Genomic DNA, 20,554 nt, shown 5'->3' with positions numbered 1-20,554 from the left:
CCCTGGGATTTCTTTGGAAGGAATGATGCTAAAGCTGAAACTCCAGTACTTTGGCCACCTCATGTGAAGAGTTGACTCATTGGAAAAGACTCTGATGCTGGGAGGGATTGGGGACAGGAGGAGAAGGGGACGACAGAGGATGAGATGGCTGGATGGCATCACTGACTCGATGGACGTGAGTCTGAGTGAACTCCGGGAGTTGGTGATGGACAGGGATGCCTGGCGTGCTGCAATTCATGGGGTCGAGAAGAGTTGGACAAGACTGAGCAACTGAACTGAACTGAACTCATAGATTATGAGGGTTCTTTTTTTTCCCCCTCTCTGAGCCTCAGTTTTACCACATGTAAGCTGAGATCATCCTTGGATTACCATGGAGATTAAATGAGTTAATAGGATCTCAGTTGTAAAGAATCCACCTGTCAATGCAGGAAATGCAGGAGATGCAGGAGACACGGGTTCGATCCCTGGGTCAGGAATATCCCCTGGAGAAGGAAAGGGCAACCCACTCTGGTATCATTGCCTGGAAAATTCCATGGACAGAAGAGCCTGGCAGGTTACAGTCCATGGGGTTGCAAAGAGTCGGACATGACTGAGCAATTAAACAATAACAATATAAAATTCATGAAACATTACTTGGCCTATAAAAATTGCTTAAGAAGCAGGAACGACAAGTTAGATGCTCACATTACACCTGGGATTTGCTTAGACTCACAAGAAGGCATGAGGATGGCTGGAATCCCAGCTACTCACGATGGCTTCAGTTTGCCCCATTAGGTCCCTCAGGGAAGTTGGGCGCCAATAAATACCCTCAGGGATGAGGCAGGTGGCCAGCTGCGACACGACAGGGAGCAGCTGGGACAGTGGGATTCCAGCTCCCAAGCCAGGATACAGAGGCAGCCAGGGGTCAGCTCCGGGCGACCGCTGCAACATGCCAAGGTGGCAACAGCGTGGCCATGCCTGTCGGTTTCAAAACAATAGAGAAACCTGGGCTTTTATGTCAGATTTCCCAATTTTGACACGTTTCCTGAGAAATTGCTAGTGCAAAGTCAGCCTCAAATCATGTACCTTGTGATGCTTGGTCTGGCCACAGACGTCATTTTCCACACCAGGCCACGCCTGTCGTTTTCAAGTCTCCTGTCCCCCGTTTGCCAGCAGATTCCCTGTCTGCTGATCAGGCCACCTCAAACCCACTCTCTGACTTGGAATAGGTGGCCTAAGATCACAAAAGATGAGCAGCCCTGTCTCAGACCATGAAATGGGGGTGAGGAAGAGGTCAGCCAGTGAGATGAGGGGGCTCTCCCCAAAGGACTGCAGTCCCTTCGCCTAATCCATCTCCTGCAGGCACTCCCCTGATAAAGCCTGGACTTGGTGGTGGGACCAAAGGGCAGACTGAGGGCTCATGCCCCTGTAATCTCCATCAATCACCTCAAATGAACATAAGTAGTCTAAGTGACCAAAAGTGCTTGGTAGGCAAAAGCAACTTCAAAACAAGATTGCTCATAATGAGATACCACTTCGCACCCACTAGGATGGTTACCATCAAAGAGACAGATAATAACAAGCATTGGGGAGGATGTGGGAAACTGGAACCCGCAGACATTGCTGATGGGAATGTAAAATGGTGCAACCACGATGGGAAACAGTCTGGCAATTCTTCAGAAAAGTTAAACACAGAGTTACCATATGACCCAGCAATTTCACTCCTGGGTATATACTCCCAGAGGAATGAAAACATAAAGTTACACAGAAGCTTGTTTGAGAGTGTTCACAGCAGCATCATTCACGATGGCCAAAGGCAGAAACAACCCAAACATCCATCAAATGATGAATGGAAGAGCGAAATGTCGTGTATCCACACAATGGAAATTATTCAACAGTCAAAAGGAATGAAGTGCTGAAACAGGCCATCAAAACATTAGGACATCCCATGAAAAAACATTAGGCTGAGTGGAAGCTAATTAAAAGACCACATTTCATAAGATTTCATTTATATGAAAAGTCTAGAATAGGCAAATCTATAGATACAGAAAGGAGATTAGAGGTTGCCTAGGGCTTGGTGTGATGAAGAGAGTTGGCAGAATGATAGCTAAAGGGTATAGTTTTTCTTTTGGGAGTGATAAAATATGTTCTAAAATTGGCTGTGGTGATGGTTACATAACACTAAAACCCATTGAATTGTTATACTCTAAGTGGGTAAATTGTATACAAGACTAATATCTCAATAAAGCTGTTACAAAAAAAAACCAAAAACCTCAAAACTAAGATTGCTGCCTTTAATTACCTTCTTTTTTCTTTTTTTAAAGTTTTTTTTTTCTGATGTGGATCATTTTTAAAGCCTTTATTGAATTTGTTATAATATTGCTTCTGTTGTTTATGTTCTGGTTTTTTGGCCATGAGGCATGTGGGATCTTAGCTCTTCAACCAGGGATCAAACCCACACCGTCTGCATTGGAAGGAAAAGCCTTAACCACCGCAAAAGAATCCCCTTAATTGCTGTTTCTTAGTCACTAAATTGTGTCCAACTCTTTTGTGACTCCATGGATAGTAGCCCAGCATACTCCTCTGTCCATGGGATTTCCCAGGCAAGAATACTGGAGTGGGTTGCATTTCCTTCTCCTGGGATCTTAATTACCTTCTATTAAAAAGAAACTATCCATATCACTCTCTTCACTGCAGCCACACTGGAGAAGACAGGTCAAGAGCTCTCAAAGGGTGGTTTTCCTCAAAAGCGTAGGGCTCAAACAAGGGTAACCAACTAGCCTGGTTTGCCTGAAACCGTCCAGTGTTAGCAAGAAAGTCTGGTGTCCCAAACAGAGATGGTTGATGATCCTAATGCTCACTCTTTCCCAGAGCACAGGAATGTTCTGCCTTCAGTGCAGCCAATGGCTAGAACTAAGTCTCCATATAAATAATCCTTCCCCATTTTGGGTGTAAGTCATCCTTAGTCAATGACCCTTTTGACCCTCTAATGGTCAGAAGGTATTTTTAAAAAATTATTCTTGCTTCTAATTTACAGATGAAGAAACTGAGGTTCAGTGATGAAATAACCAGCCAGAAGCCTACAGGAGCCAGAAATTGAACCTGGGTCTTTTTCCAAAACCCAAGTCACCCCTTCCACTCATCATCTTGTCTCTTACCATACCACTGGGTTGAGTGTCCAGGAACACTGTCAGATTGTTCTTGGCCCCTGGGGAAGGTAGTCAGACATCCAGAGAGAAGAAGCATGAGCTTTCAGCGACAGGAAGACGAGGAGACAGCACAGACTCTGGAACTAAAATGCTCAAGTTTGGGCTTTGCCAAAATTTTAGTTGTGTGAACTTGGACAAGTTAACTCGACTTCTCTGTGCCTCAGTTCCCCCTTATGTAAAATGGTAAAAATTATAGTACTCTGTGTGTGTGTGTATCACATCAGATTGATATAGGAAGTAAATAAACCAAGAAGTGTGAAATGATTAGAATGGAGCGTGGCACATGTATTAGGTAAATCTATTTAATACATTTATTTAATAATACAAATTTAATTTATTAAATAAATTGGTGTCATTAAGTAAATGAAAGCAAGCACAGATCCATATACCCAGTACTGGAAAGAAGTCAGACTAGGTTTAACGAAAACCAGAGGGCGAGACCAAATCATGCAAGTAAACTCTAACGTTTGTTCTTCTGCTTCCCATGTAAATGTTCATGGCTGAGAAACTGCTGGAAACTGTTCAGGCCATAGACACACCTTTAGCTGCAACATGGCAGTGGCAGTGTGGGCAGTCCTGGCAAAATGGGATGATCTGATGCAGGGTTGCAGGCCCTGCCTGGCACTGACTAAGCCCAGGATTCCCCTCGCAGCATGCCGGCCCACAAGGGCAAGGAGAACTGTTAGGTGGCTCCTTCCACTGGGGCAAGTGGGTGTGATCAACATCATTTTTTGATCAACATCAGCTTTAGCTGAAGTTCAAGAGGCCCAGAGAAGTTCAAGAACTTGTTCAAGGTAAGTTAACAACATGGAGAGTTCGGATTCAACCTTAGGTTAAATTCTAAAGCCCCTATGCTTTTCTGCCTCCAAGGAATAGTTGTTATTGCTATGTAACAAATTACCTCAAAGCTTAGCAGCTTAAAATCACAAACATTCATAAGGCCAGAGATCCAGGAGTGGTTTAGCTAGGCAGTTCTGGCTCAGAATCTCTTGTGAGGTTGTAGTCAAGGTATTGGCCGTGGCCACTGTCATCTCAATGCTCTACCAGGGCTAAGAATCTGCTTCCAAGCTCGGTCATGAGGCTGTTGGCAGGCTTTTTAGTTTCTGGCTGGCTATTGGTCAGAGGCTTCAGTTTTCCCCCAGCCTCCAAGATGGCTCTCAATGACTCCTGCTCCCTGGTATTCACACCCTTGTGAAGTCCCCTCTCACATGGCGCCACTTTAGTCTGTGTGACCAGTAGCAGGTGTCAGAAGTGATGATATGTCACATCTAAGATTATTTGTGAACTAACTTTTAGTTAACTTAGTTTAAACTAAGGTTAGTTATAAACTACACAGCTTCTCAGTACTCTTTTTTTTTTTTTTTTGGTCTGATTTCTTTTTGCTGAATCTCTTGGTCCCAGGAAAACAAGCTGTCATGATATGAAAAGTTCTCTGGAGAGATTTGTGTGAAGAGGCAGGAAAAAGTAGAAGGCAGAAAAACTAATGACCAATTTCTGGATTCATAGTTAGACATTCTTTCTCTGGCTTAAATTCATCAGAACCTGTTTTGAGCCAGATTTCATGAAGGAACTGGGGACGGAAAAAGAAAGACAACTAGATAGGAAAGATGTATAAGGGAACTGTCAGAGGTTGGGGGATGGAGGGCAGAGGAAGTAGGTAGTTCCTTCAAAACCAAGTTCCAGGACTTTACAATTTGAATCTGCTCCAAGATGGGATCTAATCACTGGGCAAATCAAAGAGTCCAGTACTGTCCACCCAAAATCATCCTTACATTTGTTCCAATTATTTTGTTAAATCAATGAATTAAATCATTTCCATGAACCACACCTCCCATCCCGGCTATAGGTGTCATTGGAACCTAGTTAGGTAATATCTTTCATTGGATTCCCTTTCTACTCCTTCTCCCTAAAACTTCCCCAGCTGCTTATCAGAATGGATCTCCTCCAGGACTAGGAAAAGTCATCAACACCTCATTTGGATAAGGTTAATACTACCAGCTCCTACCTACCCCAGGGACAAAAAGGAAACTGTACACATGAAAGCAATCTTCGAGACAGGTGGGGTGGGGGTTGGGGGGTACATTCCAAGAATTTGTAATTACGTGCACAGCCACATTTTAATTCCGAGGGCCAGGTACGATAATCACTCCAGAACAGCTACGATTCCAAGGAGCTCCTCAATCAGCCAGCCCATCCACACGAGCCGAGAAAATCAGTTTTCCCGGGACCTGGCGAGTAGATAAAGTTAAGTGGCTCAGTAGTGTCCGACTCTTTGCGACCCCAAGGACTGTAGCCTATCAGGCTCCTCTCTCCATGGGATTTTTCGGGCAAGAGTACCGGAGTGGGTTGCCATTTCCTGCTCCAGGTATCTTCTCGACCTAGGAATCGAACCCGGGCCTCCCATATTGTAGGCAGACGCTTTCAGCGCCTGAGCCACCAGGGAAGCCAATTTCCTCCCCTGAAAACTATCCAGCGCCTGCGTCCTGCAAATCCCACGGTCCTCGAATCCTCCGGCTTGAGCAGTCCCGCCTCCGCTCCCTGCTCGGCGCCTCCCCGCCCTGCTCCACGCCTCCCCACCCCCTCGCTCCGCAACTCAGGCCGCTCCCGCCACCCAGAAGGACTACCATTCCCGGTACGCCCTGCGCGGCTATCGGAGCCACGTGACCGCGCTTCTACACCTACCTCGGTCACGTGACTCGGGGAAGATGGCCGCGCTGACGGCGGAGAACTTTGCAGCTCTCCAGAGCCTGCTGAAGGTAAATGGGAGGGCTGGGGCCAGCGCAAGACGGGCCTTTGTCTCCAACACTTTGGACAGAGCAGGAGTTGAGAATAAACCAACCCTAATTTGGAGCCACGACTCTGCCACTGCCTCTCACTGTGACCCCTGGCAGGTGGTCGCGCCTTTCCGAGCTTTTTAATAGTAGAAACAAAATTAGCATCGCTTTGACAGGATAGTGGGGAAAACAAGACAATGGACTTGAAGGTGGTGTACGAAGGTGCCCTACTAAAAGTCTCTGGGGCTGGCTTTTGGGATTGGTGCATTGGGGTAGTAATCGCTAGATCCGCCTTACCAGTTCCCCACGCACTTTAATTTTGAGATCTTGATTAACAGTCAGTTGAGAGAAAACAAACAAACAAAAAAACACCCTATACAGAGAGATCCTATTTGCCATTACCCAGTTTCCCCCAGTGGTAACATTTTGCAAACCTATGGTATGATACTACAACGAGGATATTGACATTGATAGTCAAGATGCAGAACATTTTCCATCACCACAGGGTTTTTCATGTTCCCCTTATAGAGCTACACCTACTTGCCCTCAGCCTTCACTCCCTCTCTAAACTCTGGCTAATTTGTTCACTAATTTGTTCTTCATTTCTATAATTTTCTCATTTCAAGTATGTTCTATAAAGGAAATAATACAATATACAGCCTTTGGGGACTGGCTTTGTTCTCTGAGCCCAGTTTTCTGGAGATTGATCCATGCCATATGTATCAATAATTCTTTCTTTTTTGTTGCTTAGTAGTATTCCATGGTATGACGTCGACAGGGTTTTTTGCTATTACAAATAAAGCTGCTGTAAACACTTGTATACAGTTTTTTTGTATTGAGCACAAGTCTTTAGTTCTCTGAAACGAATGCCTAGGAGCACAATTCTGGATCTTTTAGTAGTTGCATGTTTGGGGGTTTTTTGTTTTGTTTTTATGAAACTGCCAAAATTTCCAGAATGGCTATACCATTCACATTTGCAACAGCAGTGCATGAATGATCCAGTTTCTCCCCATCCTCACCAGCATTTATTGGCATCACTATATTTTATTTGAGCTATTCTGATAGGTGTGTTTTTCTATCTCATTGTGGTTTGAATTTTAATTTCTCTAATGGTTAATGATTTTGGACTTCTTTTCATGTGCCTACCATCTGTATCTCTTCAGAGAAATATCTGTTTATGTTTTTTGTTCATACTCTTAATTGCATTGTTTGCTTTTTACTTTTGAGTTTCTTTATATATTCGAGAGTGTGGTCCTTTGTCATATATATGTGTGGTTTGCACATATTCTTTCCTAGTGTATAGCTACAGAGAATTGGTGGCTCACCCAGCAGAAATGTATTGTCTTCCAGTTCTGGAGGCCAGAAGTATGAGATCAAGGTGTCAGTCAAATTGGTTCCTTCTAAGAATCCCAGGGTGGGCTGCCGTCTATGGGGTCACACAGAGTCGGACACGACTGAAGTGACTAAGCAGCAGCAGCAGCAAGGGCTTTAAGGGATAGTTTGTTCCATGCTGCTTTCCTACCGTCTGTTGGTTTCTGATAATATTTAATTTTGTAGTCTCTGCATTCACCTTCACATGGAGTTCTCCCTGTTGGCATCTCTGTTTCTAAATTCCCCTTTTAAAGACAGCATCAGTCATACTGGCTTAGGGTTCAGCCTGTGTTCCTTGGGGCTTCCCTAGTGGCTCAGATGGTAAAGAATCTGCCTGCAAAATGGGAGACCTGGGTTCGATCCCTGGGTTGGGAAGATCCCCTGGAGGAGGACATGGACCCACTCCAGTATTCTTGCCTGGAGAATCCCCATGGACAGAAGAGCCTAGCAGCCTACTGTCGGTAGGATTGCACAGAGTAGGACATGACTGAAGCAACTTAGCAACTCAGCACGTGTATGACCTTATCTTCACTAGTTATATTTGCAGTATGCATGCATGCATGCAATCCTATTTCTAAATTAGATTGCATTCTGAGATCCTGGGAGTTATGACTTCAATAAGTGAATTTTAGGGGGACACAGTTCAGCTTGCAACAGAAGCTTTTGCAGAGCAAACGTTTTAATTTTGATGAAATACAGTTTTTAAAAAAAATTTCCTTATATGAACTGTGGGGTTTTTTAAAGAATTGTACTCTTGGTATAAATTCTCACAACTCTTTGTGAAGCCATAGCTCTTAAAAATTTCCCCTATTTTTTGCTTATAGTTTTATATATTCCATTTATATATCTTTTAACATTCAAGTCCATGACCAGTTTTGCCTTAATTTTGTATAAGACACTTTGAGGTCCCCCCCTGCTTTGGCCTATGAATATCCAGTCATTGAAGTACCATTTGTTGAAAAGTCTATTTCCTTTGTTGGAATTGCTTTTGCAATTTTGTCAAGAATCAGTCAGGCATATTTGCATAGGTCTACTTCAGAGGTCTTTGGTTTGTTCCATTGATCTATTTGTTTATCCCTCTGAAAATACCATATATTCATGATTACCATAACTATATAATAAGTCTTAAAATCAGGCAGATGGATTCCTCCTACTTCATTCTTTATCAAAATTACTTTAGCTATTCTAATTGTTTTGCCTTTCTATATCAATTTTAGAATGATCTTGGATATATCTTTAAAAAAAAACTTGCTGAGATTTTCATAGGAATTGGGTTAAATCTGTTTATGATGTAGGAGCAAATTGACATCATTTTAATGTGTTGGATCTTCCAATCCATGATCATGGTGTGTCTCCCCATTGATTGAGATCTTTGATTTTTCTTATCTGTGCTGTGTAATTTTCAGCATACAAGTCCTGTACATGCTTTGTTAGATTGATTGCTAAGTATTTCTTCTTTTTTTTTTTTTTTGAGCAGTTGCAAATGATATTGTACTTATAATTCCAGTGTCCACATGTTCATTGCTAGTGTGTAGAAATATACCTGATTTTTCTATGTGTCTCTTGAATTTGCAAACTGCTGACCTCATTTATTCTAATAATTTTTTGTACATTTCTTTGGGCTTTCTCATAGACTGTCATGCTGTCTGCAAATAGGGACAGTTTTATTTCTTCCATTCTGATCTGCAAACCCTTTCTTTCTTCCCCTTGCCTTGTTTTAGTGGCTAGAATTTTCAGCACTATGTGGAGTAACAGTAGTGAGAGCAGACAGCTTTGTCCTGTTCCCGGCTTTAGTCTTTGATGGTTAAATATGCTGTCTCTAGGTTTTTTGGTAGATGCTCTAAATCACGTTATGGAAGTTCCCCTTTATTCCTAATTTTATGAGAGTTTCCATCAAGAATGGATGTTGAATTTTATCTACTGCTATTTCTACATTGATTGATATCCTGTGATTTTCTTCTTGAGCCTGTTAATATGATGGACTACATAGATTTTCAAATACTGAACTGACCTAGCTAGCATCCCTGGAGTAAATTCGACCTGGTTATAGTGAATAATGCTTTTTATATATTGCTAAATTCTATTTGCTAGTATTTTGTTAAGGATCTTTGCATCTCTTTTAATGAGGGATATTGGTCTATTGTTTGTTTGGTTGGTTTTATATATATTCTCTGTCTGATTTTGGTATCAGAGTAATGCTACCTTTGTCAAATAAATTGGGAAATGTTTCCTCCTATTCTGTTTTCTAGAAGAAGATTATGTAGAATTAGTTAATTCTTTCTTCAAATGTTTGTTAGAATTCTCCAGTGAAACCATCTGAGTCTGGCAATTTCTTTTCTAGAGGTTTTAAAATGACCAATACAGTTGCCTTAATAGTTACAGGACTGTTCAAGTTTTCAATTTTATATTGAGAGAGTTGTGGTAGTTTGTGTTTTTTTGAGAAATTGATCCATTTCATTTAAACTGTCAAATGTACGTGTGTATAGTTGTTTGTATTTAGTTATTCTCTTATTTTCTTTTTGAAATCTGCAGGGTCTGTAGTGATATGCCCTACTGCCTTCCTGATAATGGTAATTAGTGTTCCCTTTCTTTTTAACTTTGTCAGTCTTGCTAAAAGTTTGTTAATTTTTTAAAATTTATTTAATTTAGTTAATTAATTTTTTGAAGTTTGATATTTTCAAAGAACCAGGTTTTTGTTCCATCAATTCCTCTTTTTTCCTGTTTTCTTTTTTTTGGTGTCTGCTCTTTGTTATTTCCTTTCTTCTTCCTTTAGGTTTATTATGCTCATGTTTTCTAGGTCCTTGAGATGAGAGCTTGGGTTATTTTTTTGAGATTTTTCCTCTTTTCTAATGTATGCATTCTGTGCTGTAAATTTCTCTCTCAGCACCATCTTGGCTGTATCCCCAAAATTGGGGTGTTGTATTTCATTTTCATTTATTCACTTGAATAAATGAAATAAGTTATTTCATATATTTTTAAGCTTTCCCTTGAGACTGTCCCTTTAGTCTGTGGATTATTGTTTCCAAATGTTTGGACACATTTCTTTGATCTTTCTTATTGATTGCTAGTTTGACTCTTGTGTTCCTTGACAGCACTCTCTGTATGATTTCAGTTCTTTTGAATTCATTAGGGTTTGTTTTTTGGCTCAGAATATCATCTCTCTTGGTACCTGTTCAGTGAGCTTTTGAAAAGAGTGTGTATCCTGTTGTTACTGGGTGGTGTTCCATAAATGTCAATTAGGTTGATTGATGGTGTTGCAGAGTTCTTCTGTATCCTTGTTGAATCTGGTCCAGTTGTTGTATCAATTGTTGAAAGAGGGGTGTTAAGGAGTCCAGCTGTATTTATGGATTTGTCGATTTCTCCTTTCACTTCTGTTTTTGCTTCCCATATGTAGTAGCTCTCTTGCTGAGTGCTTACACTCAGGATGTCTTCTCGGTGAACAGAACTTTTTATCGTTATTTAATGTCCCTCTCTGTCTCTGGTAATTTTCTCTGCTGTGAAGTCTGCTTTATCTGATGGTCATGTAGCCACCTTGCTTTCCTGATTGTTTGCATGATCTCATTTTCCATTCTTTTACTTTTAATCTGCTTCTGCCATTATATTTGAAGGGAGTTCCTTGTAGACAGCATTTAACTGATCACATTTCTTAATCTAGGGGTCCCCAACCTTTTTGGGACCAGGGACCATTTTTGTGGAAGACAGTTTTTCCACAGACTGCGTTGGGGGCTATGGTTTTGGTGTGTACATACATTACATTTATTGTGTACTTTATTTCTGTTATTATTATATCACCTCCACCTCAGATCATCAGGTATTAGATCCTGGAGGTTGGGGACCCCTGTTTTAACCCACTTAGTCTTTATTTTTTGTTTCTTTAATTTTTCTGCCTTTCTGTGGGTTGTTTGACCAGTTGACTATTTGGGGGAATTCCATTTTGATTTATCTATAGTGCTTTAAAATGTAATTCTGTTTATAACTCTTACACTGCTAATTCAACTTATTACATTTATTTACATAATATCACAATCTCAGAGGCAATATCAGTATCATCATTTTACCAGGTAGAGTGAAGTAGTCCCTTATGTATGATATAGTTATCTTAAATACTTCCTCTACATACAGTTCGGGCCACATCAGACAGTGGCTTTTCTTTTTTGCTCATACGTCCCAGACTGAGCTGAAGAAGAGGGCTACCCAGGAGCCCAGTGGGTGAAAACAAAGAAACTCCAGCAAATACTTGCTTCCTCTTATTGAAGACCAAGAAAGGGATAGCTTGGGAAGAGAGAAAACTGTTAGGTAGCAACTGTTTACTCCACCAAAGCACCACAGGAAAAACTGTGGCCCCGCTGCCCACTGTGTCAGCAAAGGCTGGGGGGCACAGACTCCCGCCGTGTGAGGCTGCGACACTGTGTTTCAGCAGCCCCGGCAGCTGGCGTCAGAGAAAGCCAAGTAGGGAGCTGGACTCCCATCCCCACCGGCGGCTTCCACCACCCCTGGCATGAGTGGAGACTACACGGAGCCAGAACTTCCACCTCTGTGTTGTGGCAGCAAGGAGCCCCCACGTTAGAGTGTCAGCAGGAACCAATGGGGGAGCTGGGCTTTCATCTCCATTCAGTAGTCATGAAGCCACATCCTCCCCCCCAACACACACACACACACACACTCCCCGTGCTACCTGAGCAGTGAAAGAGAAAGCCAGCTAAAACAGAAGATTTAAACAAGGTCCGCGGTCTCAGGACATAATATGACCGTGTCATTCCTTGGTCATGAGGTCCCTAGAAGGTCTGCCTTCTCTCCGTTTTCAGCATTATCTTACATTTCTGTAAAGTGCCTGGGGAGTTTAGCCGTGTTTAGCAGGAAAAATAAGAAAAAGTACATCTGCATCATCTTCCCAGAAATGGAAGTGTCCTATGCCCCTCTTAGGTGTTACGCCTTAACCGAGACTGTATTATGTTCTTAAGAAATGTATTTTCAGAGTCTGAGTTTGTTTCTTGTTTTGTCTTTTTCCACCTGTGAATTAATTTATAGGCCTCCTCGAAAGATGTTGTCAGACAGCTGTGCCAAGAGAGCTTTTCCAGTTCAGCCCTTGGCTCCAAGAATCTCTTGGATGTTACGTGTTCCAGCTTGTCCGTGACCCAGGAGGAGGCAGAACAAGTAAGTGTGGTCAGAAATGACCTCTGGCCACGGGCTTCTCAGCTCATCAGTCTCTTCATTGACATCCCAGCCACCGCCACGTCCAAGGGAATTTTTCCCCTGAATTGTCTGTTGACATTACAGATGGGTTTTTTTTAATGTTAGGGAAGTTAGTGGGAACCTGCTGTGTATCACAGGGAGCTCAGCTCTGTGCTCTAGAGGCACCCCTGTAGGATGAGGGGGTGAGAGGGAGACCCAAGAGGGAGGGGATATATGTACACTTAGAGCTGATACACTTTGGTGTGGTTTAGTTGCTAAGTTGTGTCCGTCTCCTGTGACCCTGTGGACTGTAGCCTGCCAGGCTCCTCTGTCCATGGGGATTCTCTAGGCAAGAATACTGGAGTGGGCTGCCATTTCCTCCTCCTGATACCCTCTGTTGTGCAACAGAATCTAACACAGTATTGTAAAGCACCTATGCCCTCCGCCCCCCAAAAAGCTGTTGTCATTGAACCTTCACATCGTTACGATAAATGAGGCATGGATGGGAAGACGATAGCCACAATCAGAGCTCTTGACCATTTCATTTTCAGGTTTGTTACCTAGACGGTGTGCACGAAAGCCACACTTGTGCTTTTCTGAGCTGAGCCACCTCCCATGGCATCTGAGAAAGCCCTAAGGCAGAGAAAATTACCTCCGGGGCATCTTGTTAGGTTCAGCTAAGCAGTGTGATACTCACAAGATGAGGACAAGCCACACTTGGCTACACGTGCACTTGGAACGACCCGGGGTAGAACCTGGACGATGTCTTAGCAGGGCAGCATCAGCCACTCCTTCCACAGGGGGCTCTTTGCTCTCCTCACCCTCCCTGGTGACAGCTAGGGGGTAAGGAGGTGACATTCCAGCTACTCTGGATGAAAACCCAAAACTCCCCCACAGCCAGTACCACTGCAGTAAGCACAGCTTCGGGTGCTGGCAGGGACGGTGTGGCCACACTCAGGGAAGCCCAAAATGTGGGCTCTGGTGTCTCCACAGGCCTCCCGTCCAGCGGCAGGGACCAGTGCAGCGTTGCCTAGTAACACAGCTGACTTGCTGCTGCGCTGACATTACCAGGGGAACAGGCTAGAAAGTTAGCTTAAGGTCAGAGTGCGTGCACCAGGAAAAAAACGGGCTTTATTAGCCCTTTGCCCGCCAGCAGAGAGACTTTCTGGCAGGTTGATAGCATGCTTGGTCGGGCAGCTGCATGTCCTCTAAGCAACAGGTGGACTTGGAGGCGGGCCGAGGCACGTGGGCATCAGCGGCTGGGCCCCCAGGGCCTCTGGACTTCTGAGGCCCAGCGTGAGTGACAGTGGCAGCGTGCGGCAGGCCCTCTTCCCAGCAGGGGACGGCGCCCTGTGCCCTGTGCCAGTGCCCCTCACCGCCCAGGCTCCCCGTCTTCCCCGCAGCTGCTCCAAGCCCTGCACCGCCTCACCAGGCTGGCCGTGTTCCGTGACCTCTCCTCCGCCGAGGCGATTCTGGCACTCTTTCCTGAAAATTTCCACCAAAACCTCAAAAATCTGCTGACAAAAATCATCCTGGAACACGTGTAAGTGCTCATTTCTTGAGAGTTTCTTATAATGCTGGTATGTTTCAATTTCTCTTCTAGATAAAATATGCTCATTCTTGAAAGGCAGGCACAGGTCAGCAAAAAAGAAGAAAACCAATAAATCCACCCCCCAGAGGGTTAGCAGTGTTCACTCCGTAACAGAAAACCTTTTTTGAGGGATGTGCTTTTTCCATTTACACAGAGAGAGAGGGATTTTGGTTTTGCTTTTGTATTTAACATAGTGATGTCGTGCCGTTTTATAACTTGCTTGTTTTCAGTTCACAGTATTAATGTGAATGATATTCCAGGGTGATAAGTATTTACCTTCAGTATTATTTCTGATGGCTAACTGTATTTCATTATATGAAGAAATTATGTATAATTTAGTTAATAGATACCTTAGTGTTAGACATTTAGGCTGTTGGCAGTTTTCACTTCAGTGAACACTTTCTTGGGGAACCTTTGCCCACATTGTGCTTAACTATTTCCTTGCTGGTAAATGGTGATATTGACGTTTGGCTTTTTATTATCCAGTCAGCGATTGGGAAGACTGCCCCAACTATTTCTCCATCAGTAAGACGTGGGAGTGCCACTCTCCCCACCATCACCTGCACTGGGGGAATGTCTTTTTTTACTTCCGAGTTTTACAAATGGCACACGGTACCTCATTTCAATTCATGTATCTGTGCTCCTGGGTTTCCCAGGTGGTGCTGGTGGTACAGACCCCACCTGCCAGTTCAGGAAACACAAGAGACCCGAGTTCGATCCCTGGGTCAGGAAGATCCCCTCGAGGAGGGCACGGCAGCCCACTCCAGCATTCTCGCCTGGAGAATCCAGTGGACAGAGGAGCCTGGCGAGTTACAGTCCACAGGGTTGCAAAGAGTTGGGCATGACTGAAGTGCCTTAGCATGCTCGCATGAATCTTTGGTACTAGTGATGTCAAATATCTTTTTCATGTTATTGGTCATTTTTATTTCTTTTGTGAATTATCTGTACATTTTCTACCTGGGAAAATCCTTTTCAGTACATATAATTTAAGCAGAACTGATTAACTGCTGGTTAGCAGCAGGCTTGAACAGATCTCTGTGATAATCACAACGGATAACGCTTACTTACCAAGGGTTTTGCTGCTTATGTAGAAACCTTCTCATGGGTAGCCACGTTTCACTCGGACTCTGCACCTCGCCGTGGCGGGGTTTGCTGTAGCGTTAGGTCTGTTTGGGTGTGTTTTATGTAAGGTGCCAGCACTGTGTAGGAGATGGCTAGTGACAAAGGATGAGTTGACCTTTTCTGTTTTGTCTCTGAGAACAGCAGTACAATGTGATTACAGGGCATTTAGCCTTCTCTTGTTTTTCCTAAGCTGAAAACTGAACAGCTGTGGCCTCTACATCACTTGATTCTGTAAAACAAACAGCTGCTGCTTGGAAGGGGGCATTTCTGTGGTCCTCTCCTGTCAGGAGGGGATTGTAGGTTTGAAGATCCCCGAAGGAGCAGAGGCCCAGGCCACGGGCCTCATTATCGGAAGACCCACTTGGCATCCCTTTTCCATTCTGTTTTTCTCATCTTTCCCTAAACAGATCTGCTTGGCGATCTGAAGCCCAAGCAAATCAGAGTGAGTACCAAGGAACCTGCCTCTTTCCCCACCCCCCTTCCTCCCCAGCCCTAACCCTAAATCTGCTGGAGTTTTTAACTAAAACCAAAGTGAATTAACCCACTTAGTGGTTGTTCTGCATTTCTTTTTAATCCTACCTTTTAATATTGTTTCTGATTATAAGGCATGTTGTTAAAAAAAAAAACAAAACTTTCTGTCCAAAGCAGAAAGTACTTAAAATGACTATGTTTCCATTAGAAAACAAATTAACGATAATTGAAATTATTGTGAAAGAGTGAATAAAACTGGGTGCTTGATAAATGGTCACTAAACTCGGTCACAGTGCTGCAGAACTTGGCCTGCATTAGTTCATTTAGTCCTCCCAGCAACCTTGTAAACGGGGTGGGGATCATCCCCATTTTACAGATGAGCAAACAGAGGCTCAGAGGTTAAACAGGAATATTGAAGCCAAGCCTGTGTGTCTCTCAAACAAAAGCTCTTTCTGCTGTTGGCAAAGCTACACATTTCCTAAGACTCAGGCCACGGCCTCATCTTCTCTACCTGTGTCATTCATTCCTCATTTTCCCTTGATGTCTGGAGGGCTAGGTGTTCAGGCAGAAGCCTGGAGGTGCTGTCCACCAGGAGTCCACACTATAATAAGTGCGGGGGCCACGAGCAGTGGTAAGGAAGGCCCAGGACTTGCTGTGGGGTCTTGGGCCCCATCTCTCTGTCTCCCTCAGAGGCTTGTGGTGTGGACTAAGGGCCTTACAAGTGTGCAGCCCTTAGAGCTGCCCGTCATAAAGGCTTGGTTACTCGGTGGTGTGAGGGCTGAGTGGAGCTGTATCCCCACAGTCTCTCTGCCGCGCCTGGTGGACCTGGACTGGAGGGTGGACATCAAAACCTCCTCAGACAGCATCAGCCGCATGGCCGTCCCCACCTGTTTGCTCCAGATGAAGGTATGTCCGCCGTCATGCTCACTGGAAGGCAAGGGGCAGGGCACGAAGGATCTGTGTCCCACAGACCAGCGGAAATGCCAGTCTCCAACATCATAGGGTCTCTGTGTGTGTGTTTAGTTGCTCAGTCATGTCCAACTCTTTGCAACCCTTTGGACAGTAGCCCACCAGGCTCATTTGTCCACGGAATTTTACCAGGCAGTAATACTGAAGTGGGTAGTAATTCCCATCTTCAGGGAATCTTCCTGACCCATGGATCAAACTTGCATCTCCTGTGTCTCCTGCATTGCAGGCAGATTCTTTACCTGCTGAGCCATCAGGGAAGCCCCTAGCCCCATAAATTAAGAAGTTTAGCACCCCTAAAGTGCAGAGTGTTTATTTAGAAAGTATACGTGAATTAGCATAGTACAGTCATAATAAAACCTATACCAAAAGTAGAAATATTTTAAAAAAAGACACATGAGATACAAATTTTAAAAATAATTTGTTGAACCTAAAGGTTACCTTCGACACTTAAACAGGAAGGTTTGGCTTTAACGATAGGAGCACACACTCAAATTTCAAATTGTCTTCTTGATAAGTCTGGTATACTTGACTGAGTTCTTGTCCAAACTAAGGGGGCCGTCGCTGTCTGTACCATGCTGAGCAGGGGCTCCTGTTAGCAGTTGGAGAAGTGTCAGTTCTTCATTTGATTGTTCACATGCAGTTGCCTCAGTGGTGGTATCTTCATAGTTATTTTCAGGAATCTTGTTAAGTCACATACCTATTTTTAGGGTTTGTTTAGTTAAAACCTGGGCTTCCCTGGTGGCTCAGATGATAAAGAATCTGCCTGCAATGCAGAAGATCTAGGTTTGATTGCTGGGTCAGGAAGATCCCCTGGAGAAGGAACTGGCAACCCACTCCAGTATTCTTGCCTGGAAAATCCCACGGACAGAGGAGCCTGGTGGGCTATAGTCCATGGGGTCGCAAAGAGTTGAACACGACTGAGTGACTAACAGTTTCAGGTTTGTTTTTTTTTTTCAGGTTTTAGTTAAAACTAGATAAGGTAATGCTGTATTTAGTTAACCACCAGACAGCTAGAAACTCAACACTGGTGAGAAAATGAAAACAAAGGGTGCCTCTGACAACTTAAGTTTTTAACTATTAGTGTAAGACTTACTTAAAAAAAGATGCAGACACATATAACTAGAGGCTGTAATATTTTTCCTGCATCCTGGCGGATTCTTACATACCCGTGGAGCCCCGGCCTAAAGTGCCAGCATGCACCCAGGCGGTGCTTTTCATTCAAGCGCTGAGTTGGGGGTGGGAGAGTGAGGGAGCCTGGGCTTCTCGGATTCCTGTTCGGAGCCCCTAAGACGGCTCCCGCCCTGCCCCCATTTGCTGGGTAACTCCAGGACTAGCACTCGTGACTCTGAGCAAAGAGCCTCTCCTCAGAGCTTCACCAGAACCAGGTAAGGCCTGCGGGTTGAAGAGAGGCAGCCTTGACTCTGGGGAAATGTTCTCTTCTCAGATCCAGGAAGATCCCAGTCTGTGTGGGGACAGGCCCTCCGTGTCGGCCGTCACTGTGGAGCTGAGTAAGGAGACGCTGGACACGATGTTAGACGGGCTGGGCCGCATCCGGGACCAGCTGTCTGCCGTGGCCAGCAAGTGAGGCCACCCGCAGGCCCCAGCGCCCTGCCCACCGCCCCCCAGCACGTGGAGGCCCCCGCAGCGCCCACCGCAGGGGTGGGGGACTGGCACGGAAGGGGGCTGGCATCCAGAAGGCGCAGCAGCTGGGTCGGGAGGAAGCATCCGGGCCCCCACGCTCTTCTCCTCACTCGTCTTTCTTTTGCTCTCTCTGAAGCCGGTGGGCAGAAGCCACTGTCCCCACAAGGCTCCTGTGGGGGGGACTTTGTGACAGCTGTGGCAGGGGAGGGAGGGGGCGTTGGCTGGGTCAGCTGCCTCCGCCTGACTGAGTGGGGATTCAGGCCCAGGTTGTGGTGCTCATCTTAGTACGTCCCTGTCCAGCGCGCGCTCTGCTGGCTGAGCTCGCTTCTGCTCTGGAACACGTGCAGGGAGTCAGGCAGGCGATGTCCACAGTTCTGCTCTGTCAGAGGAGCCAGACCGACCCCACAGGGCAGGGTGCCCGCAGTGTGCCCGTCTCCCTGAGCCCAGAGCCTCCCCAAGCCCTTCATCCCTGCTGGACCGTAGAAAGTGGGAATTCATTCCCTTCTTCGTGGAGCCAGTGCCCCTTCCTTGATGTAATGGGACCACTCGGGGTGAAGAAGTGGGAGTGACTGTAAATAAATACAGTTGTAAAACCTTTGTGATTCCAGTCGCTTTTGTAGCTTGTCCGTGGCTTGAGTTGTTACCTTGGACCAGTGCTGCCTCTCATTCGTAAAGATGCTCTCTCTGCATGTTGTCCTTCCTGGCTTATCTCATGACCGTAGTGTGACCCGAAACCGGTCCTGTGAACTGGCCCACCTTCCGTATAGTCTGTCGCGTAGAGCAAAAGCAGAGTTGACCTCAGCAGGTGCTTCTCACGAGAGCTGTGATGAACGCCCTCCTCAGGACTTCCCCGGTGGTCCACTAGCTAAGGCTCCATGCTTCCAATGCAGGGGGCCTGGGTTCGATGCTTCGTCAGGGAACTAGATCCCACATGCTGCAACTAGTACCCATTCCAGCCAAATAAATATTTTAAAAAGTACTCCTCAAGGAGTTTAACTGGGTGGAATTGTCACTGTCACATGCCTGACACGTCCCAGGGGCTCAGTGTAAGAGGTGCCCCTTATCCATATCACTCAGTATCAAGAGCCTGCAGCCTTCTCTGAGTGCTTTGCTCTGGCGACTTCTCGGGTGATGTGTGTGGATGGTGTGCTTGGGAAGATGGATGGAGGAGGTGGGGCCTCAGGTTAAGAGGATCCACTTGAGCTCAATTCCTGCCCACCCTGAGTTTTGACTTTTTTTTTTTTGTAATTGTAATAATAATTGCATCTGCTCTGTAGAATTTTTGTGAAGATTTAAGCGGTACAACGAACCTAAAAAGCACTTGGCGCTATTAGGACAAATGAGGGCTGGATACTGTTAGCTTTGGTTATTAATGGGATGGAGAGTAGAGAGCGCTCTATGCTCATTGTTTCATCTACTGTAATGGGGTTCGTATGACTATGAGCGACTGTCCTCTCTTTATCAACAACAAACTCCGCTCATCCAGGTAAAGTCACCTGCTAGTAAGTTGCCTCATCAGATCTTGGGCCCAGGTCTCTCTACCCCATAGGACTCTGCAAGGGGCTTAGAGTTCTGTGACTTTAGCTCCATTTGGAAAATACTAGAACTGAAGTAGAGATAAGAAATCTTCTGCCCCCGCTAGTGAAATATTAGGGAAGTCAAGAAAAAAAAAATCCCCAGACTCCTTTCTGCCATTTCCCGGAAGCTGAGCTACCTTCTGTTAAAATGGCAGTTCTTAACCCATTTGGGGCTATAGCCATTGAGAACCTAATGAAAACCCTGAATCCTTTCTGTAGGAAATGAACACTAAATTTTTTATATTCAAGGACATGTGCTCCTGGACCCTGGTGGCCAGCCCAGTATGTCCAGGTTGAGCACCCCTAGTCTCAGCCTCAGGTAGAGTTCAGACTTGTCGTGACGTCATCCCTCTCTTTTTTCCTTCCACTCCCTGTGACCCATAGACAGAGATCCCCAAATAACCTGTTTGCTGGGTTTGCCATGGGGTTCCATTATAAATTTTTAATTTATTTATTTATTTTAATTGGAGGCTAATTACTTTACAATATTGTAGTGGTTTTTGCCATACATTGACATGAATCAGCAAAAAATTGACTTGAAGCAGGAAGCCCGGCAGAGGTGTCTGGACAGCTGGACATTCCTTTAGCCAGATCCACCTGAACAAAACTGGGTGCGTGACAGTGAGAGCATTCAAGAGATAACATTGAGGAACTTCCCTGGAGAACCAGCAGTTAAGT

The 20,554-nt window shown here is 44.8% G+C and overlaps 1 protein-coding gene across 1 annotated transcript; it reads left to right on the top strand.

Annotated features, from left to right (window-relative positions):
* Positions 1-5,862: 5,862 nt before the first annotated feature.
* Positions 5,863-18,901, top strand: COMMD9 (COMM domain containing 9). Its single transcript, XM_010831863.1, has 6 exons — positions 5,863-5,944; positions 12,362-12,487; positions 13,909-14,048; positions 15,626-15,660; positions 16,492-16,595; positions 18,103-18,901. The coding sequence occupies exons 1-6, from the start codon at positions 5,894-5,896 to the stop codon at positions 18,241-18,243; spliced, it is 597 nt and encodes a 198-aa protein (XP_010830165.1). The 5' UTR covers positions 5,863-5,893; the 3' UTR covers positions 18,244-18,901.
* Positions 18,902-20,554: the final 1,653 nt, after the last annotated feature.

Source organism: Bison bison, unplaced genomic scaffold (assembly GCF_000754665.1).
Source record: "Bison bison bison isolate TAMUID 2011002044 unplaced genomic scaffold, Bison_UMD1.0 scf7180017864531, whole genome shotgun sequence".
In the NCBI taxonomy this organism is placed as follows: Eukaryota; Metazoa; Chordata; class Mammalia; order Artiodactyla; family Bovidae; genus Bison; species Bison bison.
This window is presented reverse-complemented; position numbering and strand designations above follow the sequence as displayed.